This window comes from Mustela nivalis (assembly GCF_964662115.1).
Source record: "Mustela nivalis genome assembly, chromosome: 13".
Lineage (NCBI taxonomy): Eukaryota > Metazoa > Chordata > Mammalia > Carnivora > Mustelidae > Mustela > Mustela nivalis.
The window spans coordinates 86,695,664-86,714,297 of NC_139032.1; the positions used below are offsets into that span (position 1 = coordinate 86,695,664).

Below are 18,634 nucleotides of genomic sequence, written 5' to 3' on the forward strand. Positions count from 1 at the left end.
TTTTAAATTTTATGTGGTTATTTATGTCTTATCTTTCATGGCTTCTGGATCTTGTGCCTTCATTCCCTAAGATTATGAACATTTTTCTATATATTTCTTCTAATCCCATAGATTTTTTCCTTGTAGAACTGTAATTCATCTAGAATTTATTTTTCTGTCAGATGTGAGATAGAAATAGGACTTTATTTATTTATTTTTTTTAAATGATAGCCAACTGTCGGTAATTCTCTTAACATACCGTTTGTGTTTTTCCCTGTCTTCCTAACTAACATTTTAAAGGGCTGACTGATACTCTTTTTCTTTTTCTTTCTTTTTTTTAAAGATTTTATTTATTCATTTGACAGAGAGAGATCACAAATAGATGGAGAGGCAGGCAGAGAGAGAGAGAGAGGGAAGCAGGCTCCCTGCTGAGCAGAGAGCCCGATGCGGGACTCGATCCCAGGACCCTGAGATCATAACCTGAGCCGAAGGCAGTGGCTTAACCCACTGAGGCACCCAGGCGCCCCCCCCCCCTTTTTTTTTTAAATCTGGGAACAATTCTTTTACTGTTGTGCAATTATGACATTTATTTATTTCTTGTATTTCCTACAAGAACTTAATCCTCGTATTCCACAGAAACATTTAGCTCTGTATCTACCACACAAGTGGGTGCAGAACTGTGGGGTTGACAAATAAAGGGACAGATACCTGTGTGCGGGCTTCACGGGAGCGGTAAAAGTCCTCAGAGCTGGAGGGCGGGTTTGAGGTTTCCCAGCCCTGTGACAAAGTTTTCACCCATCAGTGGATAAATTTAAAAAAAAAAAAAAAAAAAAAAGGACATAAGCACATATGAGCCCCTAGGTGTAGAGAAAATCTTGGTAAGGCTGCCAACTATCTGTCCTCGGGAAGGATCCTGAAATCTTGGCTTTTTCTCGTGTTCTGGTATGGTGAGTTTCACGTTCAACTCCGAAAGCCAAGGAAACACTGAACTAGCGGCGTGCTCATCCCTCCCGCAGTCACCGAACCACAGCCATGGAGCCCTCCGCTCGGCGCGGGCACTGCTGTCACAGGCGTGCAGGACTCAGCCGTGAAAAGACCAGCCTGGAGGCCTGTGTCGTTCAGCAGGGAAGGTCCCCATTCCCGAAACAAGGACGCCAGTGTATGGCCGCCGAGGGCCGGGTAAGGAAGAGGACAGGGTGACAAGTGCACTGCAGAGATGGAAACGGAGGCCCAGGAAAGCGCAAAGAATAGGCCTCGGGAACACAGTTCGGGTGGTCACCCGCGCGTCCTTAACTTGGGCTGCGGGGCCCGCGAGACGGGTAGGGGCGGGGGCAGAGGCGGCACGTGAGCGGGGCGGGGCCGGGCCGAGGGGGGCGGGGCGAGACGAGACGGAACGCACGCGCCCGCCGCTGCGTTTCCGGTCGGAGGCCTTTGCAGACGGCCCCGCGGCCCCAGGGGGCGGCGGCGGCGGTGGCGGCGGCGGCGGCGGCGGCGGAGGCAGCGGGGGGATCCGGAAGTCAACGCCATGTCGAGTCTGCACAAGAGCAGGTAAGGGCCACGGGGAGCCGACCCAGGCACACCACTCCCGGTCAGGCCGCCCCTCTGCTTTGCAGGCGCGGCCAGGAACCCGGGAGCCCCCCTCGCGGTAGAGGGTCTCGCGCGCCCACTTTCCAACCTCATTGCCTGCGGGCCTGAGAGGGCACGGAGCGGAGGCACTTCTGCTCCCCGCTGTCACCCCATTTCTCTCCCTCATCCTGGACCCCGGGTTTCCCTCTTCCCCTCGTGTCTTCCCCATCCAAGGCCTCGAAGCTCGGTTCCCCAGCTCCCCCAACCCCACCCCCGTGTTTGTCTCCCCCTCTGCCCCAGCACCCTCCCCTCTGATGCTCCCTGTCCCCCGCTGGCCCGTTTCTAACTAGACGTGCTGGAGAACCTGGATTCTCCAGGCTCCCCTCCCCCAGGCCAAATCCCTCGGCACCGGCCAAATTTTGCTCACTCTTCAATTCTCCTCCGCCACTTGTTCTTTAAACCCTTTGTCCTTGCCTGCGGGTTAGCCCAGAAGTCTTCTAATGGTTATATATTTGAGCCTGGAGAGCTGCGTGCAGATTACACAGGCCCGTTGTCTAGGGATCATGTTACTCCTGGTTCCTAAGGTTCCTTGAGTTCAGATAGTGGCCCTGTGGGCTGGGCTGGGCCAGCAGGAAGTGCCCAATAAATGCTCGCTCACTAAATATTAGAAATGTGTCTGATTTCATGATGTTTGCTTGAGAACCTCTAGACAAGAATACCTCTATGTTTCTGGGTTTGAAGGAAGGAGTGATCTTTAGTTCTGTCGTTCCCCAAAGATGCCTTTGGCCAGGACCTTGACAGCTTTGCTGTCTTTCTGTCCTGAAGGGACAGGAGGAACGGGTTGAAGACGGGTGATATGAGAGCTCTGGGCTTCAGGAGTGATTACTAAGTCTGTCACTGTGGGGTTTGGGTGTGTGCTTCACCTGCCTCCCCATCCCGCCTTCTAGGATTGCAGATTTCCATGATGTCCTGAAGGAGCCCACCATCGCCTTGGAAAAGCTTCGGGAACTCAGTTTTAGTGGTAAGCGGCGGTTCCTCCGGGATCAGAGTTTTCCTAGAGCAACGCTGTGTGTGGTTGGAATGGAGGAGACAGCCCACAAGGCCACACCTGGGCAGTTCTTGGAGGCCAGGATGCCTCCAGGGACTTCGCCAGATTCTGTGACTCTGAAACAGCCCTTGACAACCCTGACCACCAAAGACATGTCTGTGGGCCTGGATGTTTTCTGGTGTTTAAATGGTGCTTGCTGCTTGCCGGGAGTAACTGGAGAGCGGGTCTGGGAGGCTGGAGTGCTGCAGTGTCTTCCTCACTCCTCAGACAACTTCCTGTGTTGTAGAATTTGGTTAGCTGCAGAGTGGTTTCTGGTTCTCTCCCAGGCTCGGGGATCAAAGCCGACTCAGGCGATCGTGAACTTTGGTTAAGGCCTTGAGACCCTGACTCTAGGAGCCGAACTTCAGCAATGTTTGACTTTGCCCTCCCGGGCCTGGTTACCCTGCTAACACAGAGATTTTTGCTTATCTTTTAAAATACCCTAAGGTGTTCTGTGCAGGTTCTTGTTACTGCTTGGCCCTTGTGACTTGGTCAGCAAGGAATTCTTGAGTTGCTGTTCTCCCCGTGCGGATTCTGAGGTGGAGGCATTAGCTCCTGTTCGTGGTGTTGGGGGTCTGGGAGCAATAGCTGCTTTAGCAAACTTCCTCACAGTCTTGCCGCAGTAGTTTGTTTTTTGTTCACGGGTGATATTTAGACCCTGAAGACCTTGAGGGGGTCCCGGGGTGTGTACTGAGCTGGAGACTCTTCCAGACCCTGGGGGAGCCATTCTGCGGGAGCTGTGGAGTTGGGACTGTAGGATTCACACACACCCATGTTTGAGTCCCTGATTGCTCTGTGCTAAGCATTGGTTTCCTTATTTGGAAGATGAGGACACCGATGCTAATCTTGCCTATTTACTAGAGTTATAATGAGGGTTAAGTGAAGCAGTGGGCATAAGGCACAAAGCACTTACCATTTATAGCTTAATTTATGTTCCACAAGTATTTATGGTTTGCCTTCTGTGTGCTGTGTCCCATGCTAGAGAAAGGGACTATAAGACGCATTTGGCTCTTCTCTTTCTGGGGCTTTTCCCAGTGCTTGGGGTTACAGATGTTAAATAAATACACAAACTGTGTTACAGTCCTGATTGTGATGGACACTGTGAAGGAGAAGTCACAGAACCAGTATCGCTTGTAACAAGAGATCTGACTTTAATTGGGAAGAGATGGTGGTGGGTAAACGCTGCTCCGAGGAAGAAATACCGAGAATGAGAAGGTGTTATCCTCAAAAGAACATTCCACACAGAGGGAGTGCGGGGCTGGGGACAGGGGTCACGGAGAGAAATACGCAGGATTAGCATCCAGTCCAGTCATCTTTCTGACAGAAAATGAACCTGGAAGAAGTACTTCTTGCGCATTCCATTTCCTGCCAGCTAGCTCTGAGGTGGAGGGCTGGGGGTCTGGGGACTCTGGCCTGGGGCGTGACTCTTGCCTGCTGTGTCCACAGGCATCCCCTGTGAGGGCGGACTGCGGTGCCTCTGCTGGAAGGTGGGTGTGCCTGGGCTGGGGTGTCTGCTCTGCCGAGAGTCCTTGGGTTCCTGCATGGGCTATCCCCACCCCAGCCCCTTCTTCTTGTTCTGCGCCTTTCCTTGCTTGTTCGAGGAAACTTTTCTGGGAAGTTGGGGGTTTTCTGTTCTTCTTGGCATCCCCTCCAGGATCCCCTTGGGGATGGAACGCTTTGTATTGCCAGAGAAGCCCTCTCCTTCCTGGTTCATACAGAGAAACGGAAGTGATGCTTCATGGGACAAAAAAAAGGCCATGCTTTGCCCACGGCTCTTAGCTGAGGTGGGAGCCAAAGCCCAGTGCCTGGGTTTCCAGCCTCTTTGAGCACCACATTTTATTATCATTTGGAAGTCTGTGTGAAGAAAAGCAGCGGAAAGGGCTGGTTTGGGGTCAAGGAGGAGGGAGTCAGTGGAGGGAAAAGGGAAGGCTACCCTAGTCCACACCTCCGTTCGTGGGTTTCAGCCCGTCTGGTCTGCTCTGGGCTTTATTAGGCATTTTCCGTGAGGCCAGTCCACCTCCATGTACTGTCTGGGATTGAGCTGGAGAGTCGCCAGAGCTTTATTCCTCTCCCTTGTGCAGATTCTCCTGAACTACCTCCCCTTGGAAAGAGCCTCATGGACCTCCATCCTGGCCAAGCAGAGGTGAGACCATGAGCGAGGGGGATGATGGGAGGCCTTTGTGTCAGATCGCAGGTCCTGCCTCCTTTTGCTGCTTCTCTGGTCCACGCTCCTGGGATGGGACCTTTGGGATCATCCGTGTCTCCTCTTCTCTTCCACAGGGAGCTATATTCTCAGTTCCTGAGAGAAATGATTATTCAGCCTGGCATTGCCAAGGCCAACATGGGTGTGTCCAGGGAGGATGTGACCTTTGAGGACCACGTGAGTAAGGATGACAGCAGGGACCAAGGCTACAGAGTAGGGAGGGATGCAGGCTTTGGAGCTGGCAAGTTCCCCAGCCCCGGAGGACAGGAGGAGCCAATCTGGGTCCCCTCTTGGCCTACCCAGTACCTCCTTTCTGCATGGGGCCCCTTGGCCCATGAAAGCTTTTGTCTCTTGTTTCTACTTCCCGGGCTCCGGACCCAGTAGAGAATGTTAAGTCATATCTTGGGCTCCGAGGCGTGCGTAGCTCTGAGCCGGGTCCTCGTGTCGGCACGGTCTCCTTTCTACCCCACCTCTGTTCCGTGGGGAAGGTTTTGATTTTAGAGTTGAAGAAAGTCAGAGCAGACAGGAGTGAGGATAGACTATGTTCCTGTGGCCAAGAGGAAGCCTCATTCTCTCCTCAAATACTGAGCCCCTCCCCATGTGCAGGAAGTGAGGATAGATGGACCCAGGCTCCGAGGATTAGGAGGGGCGATTCAGAGTGTTGATGAGTCACATTTCAAGAGACCTAATGATACCACGTGCATTCATTCAAGCGTTCAGCAGCGCCTGGTGTAGGCAGCGTTCGAGAACGGCAGCCACAGACAGAAGGGACGCTCCCTGGCTAGCAGGGATGTCGTCAGGACAGACTGCGGGGCTCTGCTTGGAGTTAGAACGTGATGTGGGAGGCTCCCCGTCTGGCTCACGGGCTGTCTCAGAGGCTCAGCAGGGCCCCTGTGGGATTGTTGGTTCGGGGCCTCTGCTCCGGCCCCCAGACTGGAGTCTTGTCGGCTGACATCCTTGTCGGTCCTAGAACAGAGCCGTTGATTCTCTCCACACAGCCGCTCAACCCCAATCCTGACAGCCGGTGGAACACTTACTTCAAAGACAACGAGGTGCTGCTGCAGATCGACAAAGACGTCCGGTAAGTGGGGCCCTGGGGGGTCAGGAGCTGGCCCATGGGACTGTTGGGGAGTTTCCCAGTCCTGTGCTTTCCAGCCCATGCCCACAGGTGGGTGTTTGAGGAACTAGTGGGTCATCCAGTAGGTGGGTCCAGGCCCCAGCGATGTCGGCCTGTGAATGGGGCTGGCAAGCGAGGTGAGTGCTTGACGCTCCTCTTGCCCTGCCTTAGTGGCATTGGTGCCCCAGGCGTGTACGGATGGTTCATCCGATGGTTCCGGCAGCAGGTACTGAGGCCCTGCTTTATGGCAGGCTCGTGCCAAGCTCTGGGTTGAGCATGGAGTCGACAGACATAGCCCTTCTTGGGAGCTTAGTACCTGGTGGGGAGGACGGGAAGGTAGTCGTTCAGCAAGACATCTTCCAAGTAACTAGCATTTGTGGTAAATGTTCTGAGAGGAGAGTTCAGGGCGCTTTTTACAGTTTGAGGGAAGCCTTGGCTGAGGTCTCGGGAGTGGTAGACCTTGGGGGATGAGGAAGAGAAAGGTCGTGGCTGGGGAGAGCTGCCTGCAGGAAGGCCCTGGAAAGCGCACAGAAGCACATTCGAGGAGCAGTGTGAAGGCCAGCGTGCTTGAAGCCACCCTAGAGGGGGGGTGGGGGTTGGACCTCGGACTTGATCCGGAAGACATGGGGCAATTGTGCAAAGGTCTTAAGCACAGGAGTGACAGGGTCAGGTGGGTGTTTTATGAAAAGTGGTGAGCTACAGTGTGTACGTGGGTGTGCTTTTCCACTAGGCAGAGAAATGTGGAAACACACTTGTGCTGTCCTGTGGGGTTGGCGGGTCTGGCCGTGGGCGGGATCTCCCACAAGGCTGCGTGAGGAGCGGGAAGGGAGCCTTATCTGCAGTGGGGCTGAGTGGTTGGAACTAGAGTTCTGGAGGCTGTTTGGCTGGTTTCAGTTCCGCCTTCAGCGGGTGTCAGCTGAGTCTCCAGGCCCTTGCCACCCTGGGTGCTGCTCCTCTGTCTCTGCTCATTTGGCCCAGGCCTGTCTTCAGAAGGCCCCAGCTGGATACCTGGCCCAGCGTGGCTCTGCCAGGATGCCTGGGGCTCGTCTCCTGCATTCTTGGGCTGGTGTTGGGGCATCCTCTGTCCAGAAGGTGTCTTAACCAACCACATCTTGAACCCGGTTCTAGAGAAATTGGTTCAGTCTCACGCTGGTAGCGACTGTAGCACGTCGCGCAGTGTTTCTGGAGAGCAGGTTTGCAATGTGCTGTATGTGAGAAGTCTGGAAAACGTGCTTCTGCTGTCTCACGGACACGAGAAAAACCTGGTGCCTTAAACTCACATGGTGCTGTGTGTCGGTGATTCCTCAGTCAGACCGGAAGCAAAACAAAAGCAACTCTGTCACATTCTAGAAGCTATCTCCCACCTTGATTTGTTCTCTCCCTCCATCTTGGACATCTTCCTGTGTCAGCTGTATATGTGGTCCTTTTATACCACGTGCAACGTCACTATTTTAAACCACGCTACACCTAACACCCTGGCATATTGGATAAATGTATATTTTTAAAGATTTTATTTTTTGTCAGAGAGAGAGGGAGAGCGAGTGTGTGCGTGCACATGGCTACCTGCACACAAGCAGGGGGAGTGGCAGGCCAAGGGAAAAGCAAGGCTCCGTGATGAGCAGGGAGTCCAATGTGGACCTTGACCCCAGGACCCTAGGGTCGTGACCTGAGCTGAAGGCAGATGCTTAACTGCTTGAGCCACCGAGGCTCCCTAGATAAATATTTTTGACATGGAGAGATGTTTGTGGTTTAAGAGAAGAGTTGGAGGGCAGCCCTCTTGTGTCCCTTCCCTTCTCGGGAGCTTTGTACTATCACTTTGCTGTTGCTCAATAAATCTTGCTTTGCTGCCCACCAAAAAAAGGAAAAGAAAAAAAAAAAGATTTGGATTAGAAGACCATAAAGACCCCGAAAAGTTTATATGTGTGTGTATCTATTTACAAATAACACATAAGAATATGGGTATATTTGTGTGTGGATATATATATAAAATACGTGTCTTGCTCTTTAAAAACTAACCTTTTAAAAATAAAATGTTGTTTTTTAAAAACACATAAAAAATGCCTTTTGGGATACTGGTGTACCCGGCAGTGGGGCGCTGATAGAATGCCCCAAACCTCCACCCTGAGTAACAGAACTCTCTCCTGTTTCCTCTTGACAGGAGGTTGTGCCCAGACATATCTTTCTTCCAGAGAGCCACCGAGTACCCCTGCCTCCTTATCCTGGACCCCCAGAATGAGTTTGAGACCCTTCGAAAGCGGGTGGAGCAGACAACGCTGAAATCCCAGACAGTGGCCCGGAACCGGAGTGGAGTCACAAATGTGAGAGCCAGCCTGGGGGCCCCAAGGGACCTTTTCCTCCATGCCTCCCTTGGAACCCTGGCCACTGGCCATCAGGCCTCCGACCATCTGCCCTGACAGTTACCCAGAGCGACTTTGGGTAATTTGGTCCTGCCAGGTCCACCTCTGGGGTTCCTTGTACAAGTCAGGTCTCCAAAAGCTGGGTGTCAGGGATTCCAGGGGAGGGCCCTGCTGTGCAGTGTAGGAGCAGCAGAGGAGATGGCTCTTGAGAAAGTAACTACCTGTTGATGGGGAAAGTATGGTGGGAGCAGTGATGGCGGTGGGGAGCTGCCCACCTGGCCACGACTTCTCTGAGGAGATGACATTTAAGCTGAGCCCCCAAGAACTAGGAGGAAAGCTCATTCCAGGAGGAGAGGAGGGCATACGTGGAGGCTTCAGGCAGGAGAGAGCCGTGGTGTGTTCGGGGACTGGGGGTGTCCAGCCTGGCTAGATGCTGGCAAGATCAGTGGTGTCGAGGCTGGCTGGGGCCTTGGTCCTGAGGGCTGCGGAGCCTTGCAGCATTCCTGGCAGGCCAGTGACATGATTCGGGTCTGCTTCTGGAAAGGACTGCTGTGGGCCCCATGAGGGTATTGATCGGAGGGGTAGGAATGAAGGTTGGGAAGCAGCTGCATTCTCCAGGCAAAGGCATGTGAGGGCCAGGGTAGAATGGGGGACTGGGGTAGAGCTGAGAGACTTAGGAACTAGAATTTTTTTTTTTTAAGATCTTATTTTTTTAAGTCGTCTCTGTACCCAGTGTGGTGTTCAGATTTACGTCCCTGAGATCAAGAATCGTGTGCTCTGCTCACTGAGCCAGCCAGCTGTTCCAGGAGCTAGAATTAATAGGACTTGTACTGGCCAAGTCATGCTGAGTGTTTGAATCCCGTTCTAGCAGATTCTGTAACTCTGAGAAGTTGCTTGTAGCCAGATGAAGCATATTGCCTTGTTCTTTGATTTGCACCTGTGCTTTGTTATGTGGAACTCCCAAATTGTTCCTCAAAATGTTTCATTGTCCTCCAACAGTGGAAAAACCCTTCTCTGGAATCACCCAACAAACTAATGACAGATCATTTCAGAAGCTTTTGGCCTCCCAAGTAGAATGACTGATGAGGTCTCTGTGTCTCTAGGAGAGCAGCCATTTTCTACTTCAGAGGTGACAAGGGCAGTTACAACTGATCCCAGGGTCCCCCATTCTGGGACAGAATGCTTGGTTTTGTGGGTGACCCTCTTACTTACTGCTGATGTCTTGGCTATAGGGCAAGGTGGGGATCTGACTTCATTCATTTCACTATAGTAATTGGGGGTTTGAGAGCCAAGGTCTTACCCACTTTAGGTTCCAGTCTGGTCCTCATGGCAGAGAACCTGACCAGAAGCTTCATCCTTGGACCTCGGAGCCTGTGGTTGGACAGTTTAGTTGAGCATCCATCTAACTTTGGGACAGTAATACCTGGTGACCTTCCTGGGCTTCCGTCTCCTCTTCTATAAACTGGACATAATCATTTCCAACCTCCTGGCTTTTAAACTGGCCAGAGGTTGAAATGAGCTTGTGGCTCTGTAGATTTTGGGAAGGCTGGAAAGCGCTTCTCTGAGGTCTTGGCTCTGGGCCCTGTGGTCAGCCACTCTGGGTGCTGCTACATAATGCGAGCAGTTGATGAGTAACCCAGCATGTTTGTTTGTTTAATATTTTATTTATTTATTAGAGAGCACGAGCAGGGGGGAAGGGCAGAGAGAGAGGGAGAAGCGGACTCCTCACTGAGCAGGGAGCCTGACTTGGGACTTAATCCAGGACCCAGAGATCATGACCCAAGCCGAAGGCAGATGCTTTGCTGATGGAGCCACCCAGGCGTCCCGAGTGACCTAACATTTCTGAGCCTCAGTTTCCTCATTGTGAAAATAACATCGAGCAGATACCGTCGATTGTACAGAGGATTTGATGGCTTGTAGAGCGCCGTCTTGCATTCGGCAAACTCTCAGGAAATGTTAACGATGTGTGTATGAGCGCTCGTGGATGCATGTGCATAGGAGGGAGAGGGACTTGGTCTTCGGGACCCTGTGCTTCGGGGACGGCTCCATACGCTGTCCCTGCCCGCACTGGCCTGTAGCTCTCTCACCCTGGGAACCCCGGCACCTGACTCCTTGCAGAGCCCCTGAGGCTCCTGTTGGCACCTGCTGTTGGAGACCTCTGCCCTGCTTTACGAACGGCCCCCTGGAGCAGGGATCTTCTTCTATTTACTGCCAACTTTTTCTTTTCCTTTCTTTTCTTTTTTGTTTAAGATTTATTTTAGAGAGAGTGAGAGAGAGGGAGTGTATGTGTGCACTCAGGGGACGTGCAGAGGAAGAGGAAGAGAATCTTAAGCCGACTCCCTGCTTAGTGTGGAGCCTGGTGTGGGGCCGGAGCCCACCACCCTGAGATCATGACCTGAGCTGAAACCAAGAGTTGGATGCTTGACATCCTGAGCCACCCAGGCTCTCCTCTAACTTTTTCTTAATGGAGAATCTGAGGAGCGCCTGGCTGGCTCAGCAGGTAGAACATGGGACTCTCAATCTCAGGGTTGTGAATTCGAGTCCCTCCTTGGATGTAGAGATGATTTAAATGAATCAAACTTCAAAAAAAAAAAAAAGAGAGAGAGAGAGAAAATCTGAAACTTGCAGAGAAGTTGAAAGAAGAGTACAGTACTCAACTATATACTTTGCACCTGAATTCAACAGTTGTTAACTTCCTGCTGAACTTGTGGGTATATTCTGTATGGAGTGAGTTGCACGTGGCCTGACCCTCGCTCCCCAGGTATGTCAGCAGGCATCTCCTGGGAGCGAGCACTCCTCCTCCTTAACCACCATCACATCTATGAAAATTAATAATTCCACACTACCATCCAGTATCCAGGCCATGGTCAGGTGTCCTCCATGGTGCTGAGAATATTTTTATTGTTTGACTCCCAGCCAGGACCCAGTCAAGGTGTATATGTTGCATGGAGATGTTACATTTCTGTAGTCTTGTGATCTAGGGCGGCCTCCACTGTCCCCCCAGGTGTAGTATTTGACTTTCTGAAGAATCTGGGCCAGTTGTCTGTTATTTAAAGGTTGGTTCTTGTTGTTGTTGTTGTTGTTGTTATTTTTAATTTATTTTAGAGAGAGAGTGTGTGCATGCACGTGAGCCAGGGGGAAGAGAAGCACGGGAGATGGAGACAAGTAGACTCCCCACTATGCAGGGAGTCTGACTCACAGCTGATAGAGGGCTCAGCTTTAGGACCCTGAGATCATGACCTGCGCTGAAATCCAGAGCTGTATGCTTAACTGACTGAGCCACCCAAGCGCTCCTGTTTAAAGATTTTTTTTTTTTAAAGATTTTTTTTTTTATTTATTTGACAGAGAGAGATCACAAGTAGGCAGAGAGGCAGGCAGCGAGAGAGGAGGAAGCAGGACTCGATCCCAGGACCCTGAGATCATGACCTGAGCCGAAGGCAGCGGCTTAACCCCTCTGAGCCACCCAGGCGCCCCTAAAGATTTTTTAAAAAAGTAAAATATGGGGCACCTGGGTGGCTCAGTCGGTGAAGCGTCTGCCTTTGGCTCAGGTCCTGATCTCCAGGTCCTGGGATCGAGCTGGGCATTGGGCTCCCTGCTCAGCAGTGAGTCGGCTTCTCCTTCTCCTCTGAAATTCCTCTCCCTCTGTGATTGCTTTCACTCTCTCTCAAATAAATAAAATCTTAAAAGAAAAAAAAAAAGTAAAGTATAACTTACATGCAATAAAATGCCAGATCTGAAGTGTACAGCTGGGTGAACTTTTATGTCCGTATCTTGTGCTGCCAACCCAGTCAAGACACTGAACATTTCCATCATCTAGACTGTTCCTTAGTGTCCCTTGCCAGTCAGTACACTCTCACCTCAGAGGCAAGTGTTGTACCTTTTATCACCATAAATTAGACTTTAGTCCAGCTGTCTTGTACAATGTCCCACATTCTGGATTTGTCTGCTTGTTTCTCCTCATGGTATTGGACACATCTGCTTTGCTCTGTATTCCCCATAAGCTGGAAGTTGGGTCTAGGCTGAAGGGTGAACATATCTGAACACATTATCTGTAATGCCGCCTGCCTTCCCGGGTCCTCTCCTCCCACAGATGAGCTCCCCGCACAAGAACTCCGCGCCGTCCTCCCTGAATGAGTATGAGGTGCTGCCCAACGGCTGTGAGGCCCACTGGGAGGTGGTGGAGCGCATCCTGTTCATCTATGCCAAGCTCAACCCTGGCATCGCTTACGTGCAGGGCATGAATGAGATCGTGGGACCCCTCTACTATACCTTTGCCACTGACCCCAACAGCGAATGGAAAGGTAAAAGGACTCATGGCTGCCCCCATCCCCCCGGCGTCTCCCTAGAAAAGTGGACCAAGGAAAGCCAGGCTGATGGGCCTTATCAGGCTGTGCAACTCTCTTCCCTTCTCTGGGCCTCCATCTGCCCTCCTTCAGATGGGAGGGGTTCACCTGGATGGTCTCCGGGTTCCTTTGCAGCTCAGGTTTTCTAGAATGTTGGAGGCATACTGATCCCTCTCTATTTATCACTGAAATCCTGGTAGAGGAGATGAGATTAATATACAGGAAGCTGAATGATTGACAAGGAATTAAATAACGATTGGGAAGATGTCATCAGAAGAGCATGTGATAGTTGCTAAGCGAAAGTACAGTGTTGCCAGAAGACATGAGAAGCCATGATGTCCTTAGTGTGGGGGTGGAGCATGGTCAAGGAGAGAGGAGGGCCCGAGTCCAGCCGGGAGGGTGGGTGGCCCGGAGAGGCTCAGAGGTAACGGGGGAAGCTGTCCTATGAGTGAGAGTTGGGGTGGGACTCGGGAGAGCATCAGTTCCCTTGCAGCTGTCCTCCCCCTGCCCCTGTCACCAGAGCACGCCGAGGCAGACACCTTTTTCTGCTTCACCAACCTCATGGCTGAGATCCGGGACAACTTCATCAAAAGCCTGGACGACTCACAGTGTGGCATCACCTACAAGATGGAAAAGGTGTACTCCACCTTGAAGGACAAGGATATGGAACTCTACCTGAAACTGGTGAGGGGCACCAGGACCCCTGGGCCAAGGCAGACAGATGGGAAGTGGCACAGATAGCGGGCCTCCTGAGCACCCCAGGCCCCGGGCAAGGTCTGGCTTGAGTCTGGAGATGAAAAGTGGCCACTCCACTGGGGACCGCTGGCCCAAGTGCTGTGGCACGACTGGGAGACAGAGGCAGCAGTTGATGTGGAGACTAGCAGGCTGGGTGTGAAGAGGAAGTGGGCAGGGGACCCGTCATGGGGCAGGCACGGCATAGGCTGTTTACAGTGTGCTGGATGCCTTTAGCTTGGTGGTAGTCCTCTGAGAAAAACGTAGGAATGTCATTCTTAAAAATCAAAAATAATCTAAAAAGTTACTGGACTGGCATTCCCTGTTTATTTCAGAAAACAGTTTTGTGAAGAGACATTCTATATAAACAAAAATCATTTGAACAGAAAAATACATATAAACAGGTCTTTTTAAACAGAAATGGAATTATGTTTTTGCTTTCCCTAACAATTTTACTGTTAATATTCCCTGGGGCTGACCAGAGGCTCATCTTTCTGGGGAATGATGGCCCATAAGGCTGTAGTGTAGCGGAAATAAGTGAAATGATCTGTTTCACATGCTAATAAACACAAGCCCAGGCTTTTTAGTAAGTGCCCGATAATGGGTCTGTCTGCTGCTAAATCCCATACTGTATCTTAAAAATAATTAGAGCAATCACTTGTAAATCTAGAGAGCTTACACCAAAGCTTGGATTTCTGGCTTCTCTTGACAAATTGGAAGATCTGACAGCACTGGCTGGCGGCAAGCAGCGGCTGCCCCTCAGCTGGCTGAGGCTCTCCAGGCACCCCAGTGCCTTTGCCCACTCAGTGTGCCTGGCCCAGGCACATGTGGCTGGTGTGATAGGCCGCCTGGTACCGCATGGTAACCGAGCACCCCATCCCATGCCCGTGTCTCCCCAGCAAGAGCAGAACATCAAGCCCCAGTTCTTCGCCTTCCGCTGGCTGACACTGCTGCTGTCCCAGGAGTTCTTGCTGCCCGACGTCATCCGTATCTGGGATTCCCTGTTCGCTGACGACAACCGTTTCGACTTCCTCCTCCTGGTCTGCTGTGCCATGCTCATGTGAGTGTGACCGCCAGCAGAGGGGTTGGCGGGGCCTGTCCTCAGGAGGAGCGAGCTACCATGGGCTGGGAGGAGGGAGTGGGAAGGGGCGCGCTGGGCCTGCATTCCACGGCCTGGGGTTCCAGCAACTTCTCCGCTTGTTTCCCTCAGACTGATCCGGGAGCAATTGCTGGAAGGGGACTTTACCATAAACATGCGGCTCCTGCAGGTAATAGGATGTGGTGTGGTGAGCTCTGTCTTTAGCCGAGAGAGGCATGTGCTTACCAAGCACCCACCCACGCCCGTGGGTGACAAGCTGCTGTGACAGGCTGGGGTCAGGAACCTGGGACATAAGCGTCCAAACCCTTGGGCGGATCTGGGCTGGATCTAGGTTTGAGTCCCACTTCTGCCACTTGAGTGTGGTGTTGCCTTGAGTGAATGACTCGGCATCCCTGGACCAGACGCTCTACGGAGCTTTGTTGTAACTGGGACACAGTGGCCCCGGGTCCATCGCAGTACCTGTTGGTGCGAGTGCTTGGGCCTGGGGGAGGACGGGGCACATATGGGTTAAGAACCTGGGTGCCAAAGCAGACAGCTCTGGGTCCATGTCTTCGTGCTGCCATGCCTGAGCCAAGTGACCACCTCTCCAGGCCTCGCGTTCTTCAACACCTGGCCTGGGGTTGGTGTGCAGTAACTGGACTGGCCAGGTCTGTAAGAGAGGAGGTGACCCGTGAACTAGTGTGCCAGCAATGTCTGGTCCGCTCTCAGGCGACTCGTTACGAATGCGCTTGGGTTTGAGGTTAGGAGAGAGATGGGGGGTGGGGGTTGGTCCTGGTGCTAAGGAAGACGCTGTGATCCTAGCTGGTGCTGATCGGGTTGGGCTGGTGAGGGCTGCAGCAGGTGGTGTTCACTCTACGCGGGGGGTTTGGGCAGAATGCCGCCTTTGGTAGCCTGTGGTCCTTGTCCCTGAGGCTGGGGGCCCAGGGCGGTGACAGGGCCCATGGGAGGGGCGTGGCTGTGGCAGAGGTGGTGAAGGGTGACTGACTTCAGAGGCACATTGTTGACCTTTCCCATATCTAGGATTATCCCATCACCGATGTCTGCCAGATCCTCCAGAAAGCCAAGGAACTCCAAGACTCAAAGTAGCCCGCTGGCAAGAGGCCCAGGTTTGGGAGAGAAGACACCGACCCCTGTACCGTGGCTTCTGGGACACACAGGAGCCTCTGGGATCCCAGCCACCCCGAGGGGAAGCTGCAGGACCGGCCCACTCCGGGCCTCCTCATTTGGCCCTCACCCTAGGCCGCGCCCCTCTGGGGGCACACTGTGCCATGCTCCTTTCTAACCACCCAGCCCTGGCTCTCTCCTTCTCTTCGACCCGGGGGACCTTTGGCCCAGGCTGCCGAGCAAGGCTGGAGCTCATGAGGTGGTTTCTTGGGGCTAGGGCACACTGGGGGCACTGGGGGCTGGCAGGGGTCCTGCCCCGCCTGTGCTCGGCCGCTCCCTTCCTCCTCTCCTGCTCAGATCTTCTGGGCTCTGGTTGCAGGAGGTGCTGGGCAAATGAGCCAGAAACCGCTTCTGGTTCTTGGTGCTTAGGCTTCTCCGTGGGGAAGGTGACACTGTGAAGGAGCTAAGAAGCTGCCAGGCCCAGGTCACACCCTCTGTCCCTCTCCCACCGAGTGTGTGTTTCTGTCTGTAGTCATGGGTGTGTGTGTGTGTGTGTGTGTGTGTGTGTGTGTGTGTGTCTTCATCCCCCAGGTGTCTGCTGCTCCTGTGTGTGCGTCTGTCACTGTGTGTGAGGGGGGTGGGGGTATCTTTGGTCCCTCGAGGTCTTTCTTCTTGGTCTCCCTCCCTTCACAGAGTATGTGTGACTCTCTGGCTCTGTCTGCCCCTCTCTCCATTTCCCTCTGCCCTTCTCTCTTGGGGTGCCTTATCCCCAGCCACTTTACCCCCTCCCCTCCATTCCATGAACCCCAGAGACAGAATGAAGAGTCTGGCTGAGCAGAGCCCCTGGGGTCAGCTTTGGTATGTTCCCATCCCCAGCCCTAGGCCCCTGGGTCCCACAGACTGGGAGGGAGTCAGTGCCTCGCTAGAGGGCCCTGCGTACATACTGCTCCCAACAACAACCTTGGACACCAAGAGCTGCTGAGAAATGGTGGCCCACAAGGCCCCTTGCCCTCCTTTCTGCCCAGGGCTGGAGGAAGATGAGGGAGAACCGCATCTTCCAGAGGTTCCCCGCAAAGGCCCTTGTTTCCCAAAGGAAAAGGATGCACAAATGGTACTGTGCCAGGGGTTGGGATCCAAGTGCTTCAGAAGACTAGTCATTCCCATGGCTTCCAGGTCCCGCCCAGGGCGGTGAGTCCCATAAAGGCCGGGCGGCGGGTGACGGGAGCCTCCCTGGGCCAGTGGTAGCTGAGCTTAACAGCCCTGGATCCTGCCAGTGCCAGGAAAGGCATGTTTCCCCCAAGCAGGGTGAAGGAGCTGCTGGCCCTTCTTCCCTGGGCACCTGCGTGGGCTGCCCCTGAGCAGGAGCAGCCGGCTTCTCTTGCCCCTGGGCCGTGGGAGGAGTGGGCTTATTTTGACCAAACCCCTCCTCCTCCTGTGAGGAAGCAGGTGGCTTGTGTCTGGAAGGCTGGGCAATGTAGCAGGGGTCCTCAGGCTCTCAGACTGGCCAGCGGTCTTTTGTCCCCAGAGCCTTCCCGAGTCTGGCATCCAGGACTTCATGCTGCCCACCCAGGCCTGGCTGTGGGCCAGGAAGAGCTGTCCCCAAGTGGCTCCTATACCAGGCTGTACCTTGGGACGTTGTGCACATGCCTTTTTGCCTCCTCCTCTCCCAACATACAGTGTTTGGGAGATTTTTTACTATTTATTCAGACCCCTGGTTATTTATTGCCGACTGGCTAGTGCTTGACTCGGAGGTGAAGGGTGGGGCCAGGAGGGTAAAAAGCCGTTGGAGAGAGTCTTCTGACTTTCCAAGTCAGAGTCTGCATTCTCTCCCCCTGCCTCTGGGACCTTCCTGATTTCCCAGCAGGTCCTGGCTGGGAGGGCTGTGAGCTCTGTACTGGAACTGGAGTAAGGGATACCGGAGGGCCGGTGTTGAGAGGGCTGTTGTGGCCTCCGGACTGCAAGACCCCAGCATGGCACAGAGACACACTTCCCACCAGCCTGGCTTGACCTCTTCCCAGAACTTGTCAGCTGGTGGTTCAGTCCCGACTTTGACCCCTTCCCAGTCTGAGGCTTGGGCCCCAGCCTGGGATGCAGCAGACTCTGCCCAGGACACCTGATGCATTCCCTCTTGCCTGTCCCTCTACTTTCCCTCCTGGGGCCATACTACTTGAATCATTGCGTCTGATTCGCCTCATTGGCAGGTTTAGGTCCAGTGCTCTCTCCTTGACCTTGGGATGAAGGTCAAGAGCAGAGGGATCGTGTCCAGATTGGGCTGAGCTCTCCAGATTCTCCAGGGAGGCACCTGAGAGCCAGAGTGCCTGAGGCTTCCCCATTGGGAAGCTGCCCCCAGGACTTTGGACACTTAGAGATTGGGCTGTATGAGCTCAGCAGGTCTCGCTGCGGGCTCAGAATGTGAGTCTGCTTTTGTTCTTTTCATCAGTTTTATTTCTTGAATCAATGCTGTTGATGACAAGTTGTCTTTAATAAATCATGTGTTCTTTGCAATGAGCTTTGGTGTTGTGATGGGCTGAAACCTTTGAGACCTCAGAGAAGGACAAATCTGAGTAGGGGTAGAGTCCGGAGACTGAGAGTGGGCAAAGAAAAAGGCGGGGAAATTCTTGTTGAAGAGCCCATTCAAGTCTTCTCATTCAACAATTGCAATTTGCACCTGCAGACGAAGAGCCAGTGGGTTAGGGAAGGAGGTACTTCGCACTCGATCACACAGCAAGTTATTTTTGAGATTGACAGAATTTTGGAATTCAAGTAAATACAATCCGGACTGCCCACAATCTAGAGAAAATCACTGAGAACATGTTAGTCTTTGCTTTATCATTGTCGTTTTCTTGATAAAATTTTGCGTACTGTCTCATCCCTGAGGTTAGGTGGTAAGCAAGTTGCTGATATTTGCGGGCTATATAGTATTCTCAAAGACTAAAGAATGAGTCCAGCCTCTACTTGGGGTATTTTGCTTAGTTCACCCTCCATTAGGAGTAATACTGCCGCGTTTAAAATCCTAGCGTTCCGGATTCATTTTCCCAGGCGCAGCT

At 52.9% G+C, this 18,634-nt stretch overlaps 1 protein-coding gene across 2 annotated transcripts; it reads left to right on the forward strand.

Annotated features, from left to right (window-relative positions):
• Nucleotides 1–1,375: 1,375 nt before the first annotated feature.
• TBC1D13 (TBC1 domain family member 13) lies at nt 1,376–18,095 on the forward strand. Of its 2 annotated transcripts, XM_082695861.1 has the most exons (12): nt 1,376–1,527; nt 2,493–2,566; nt 4,079–4,119; nt 4,714–4,775; nt 4,913–5,012; nt 5,834–5,916; nt 8,111–8,270; nt 12,400–12,610; nt 13,173–13,336; nt 14,284–14,444; nt 14,595–14,652; nt 15,504–18,095. In XM_082695861.1, exons 1-12 carry the CDS (start codon nt 1,505–1,507, stop codon nt 15,567–15,569), a joined length of 1,203 nt encoding a protein of 400 aa, XP_082551987.1. In that variant the 5' UTR covers nt 1,376–1,504; the 3' UTR covers nt 15,570–18,095. The 2 variants fall into 2 exon arrangements, with proteins under 2 accessions (XP_082551987.1, XP_082551988.1); XM_082695862.1 differs by lacking the exon at nt 4,079–4,119 and having other exon boundaries at nt 1,396–1,527.
• The last annotated feature ends 539 nt before the right edge of the window (nt 18,096–18,634 follow it).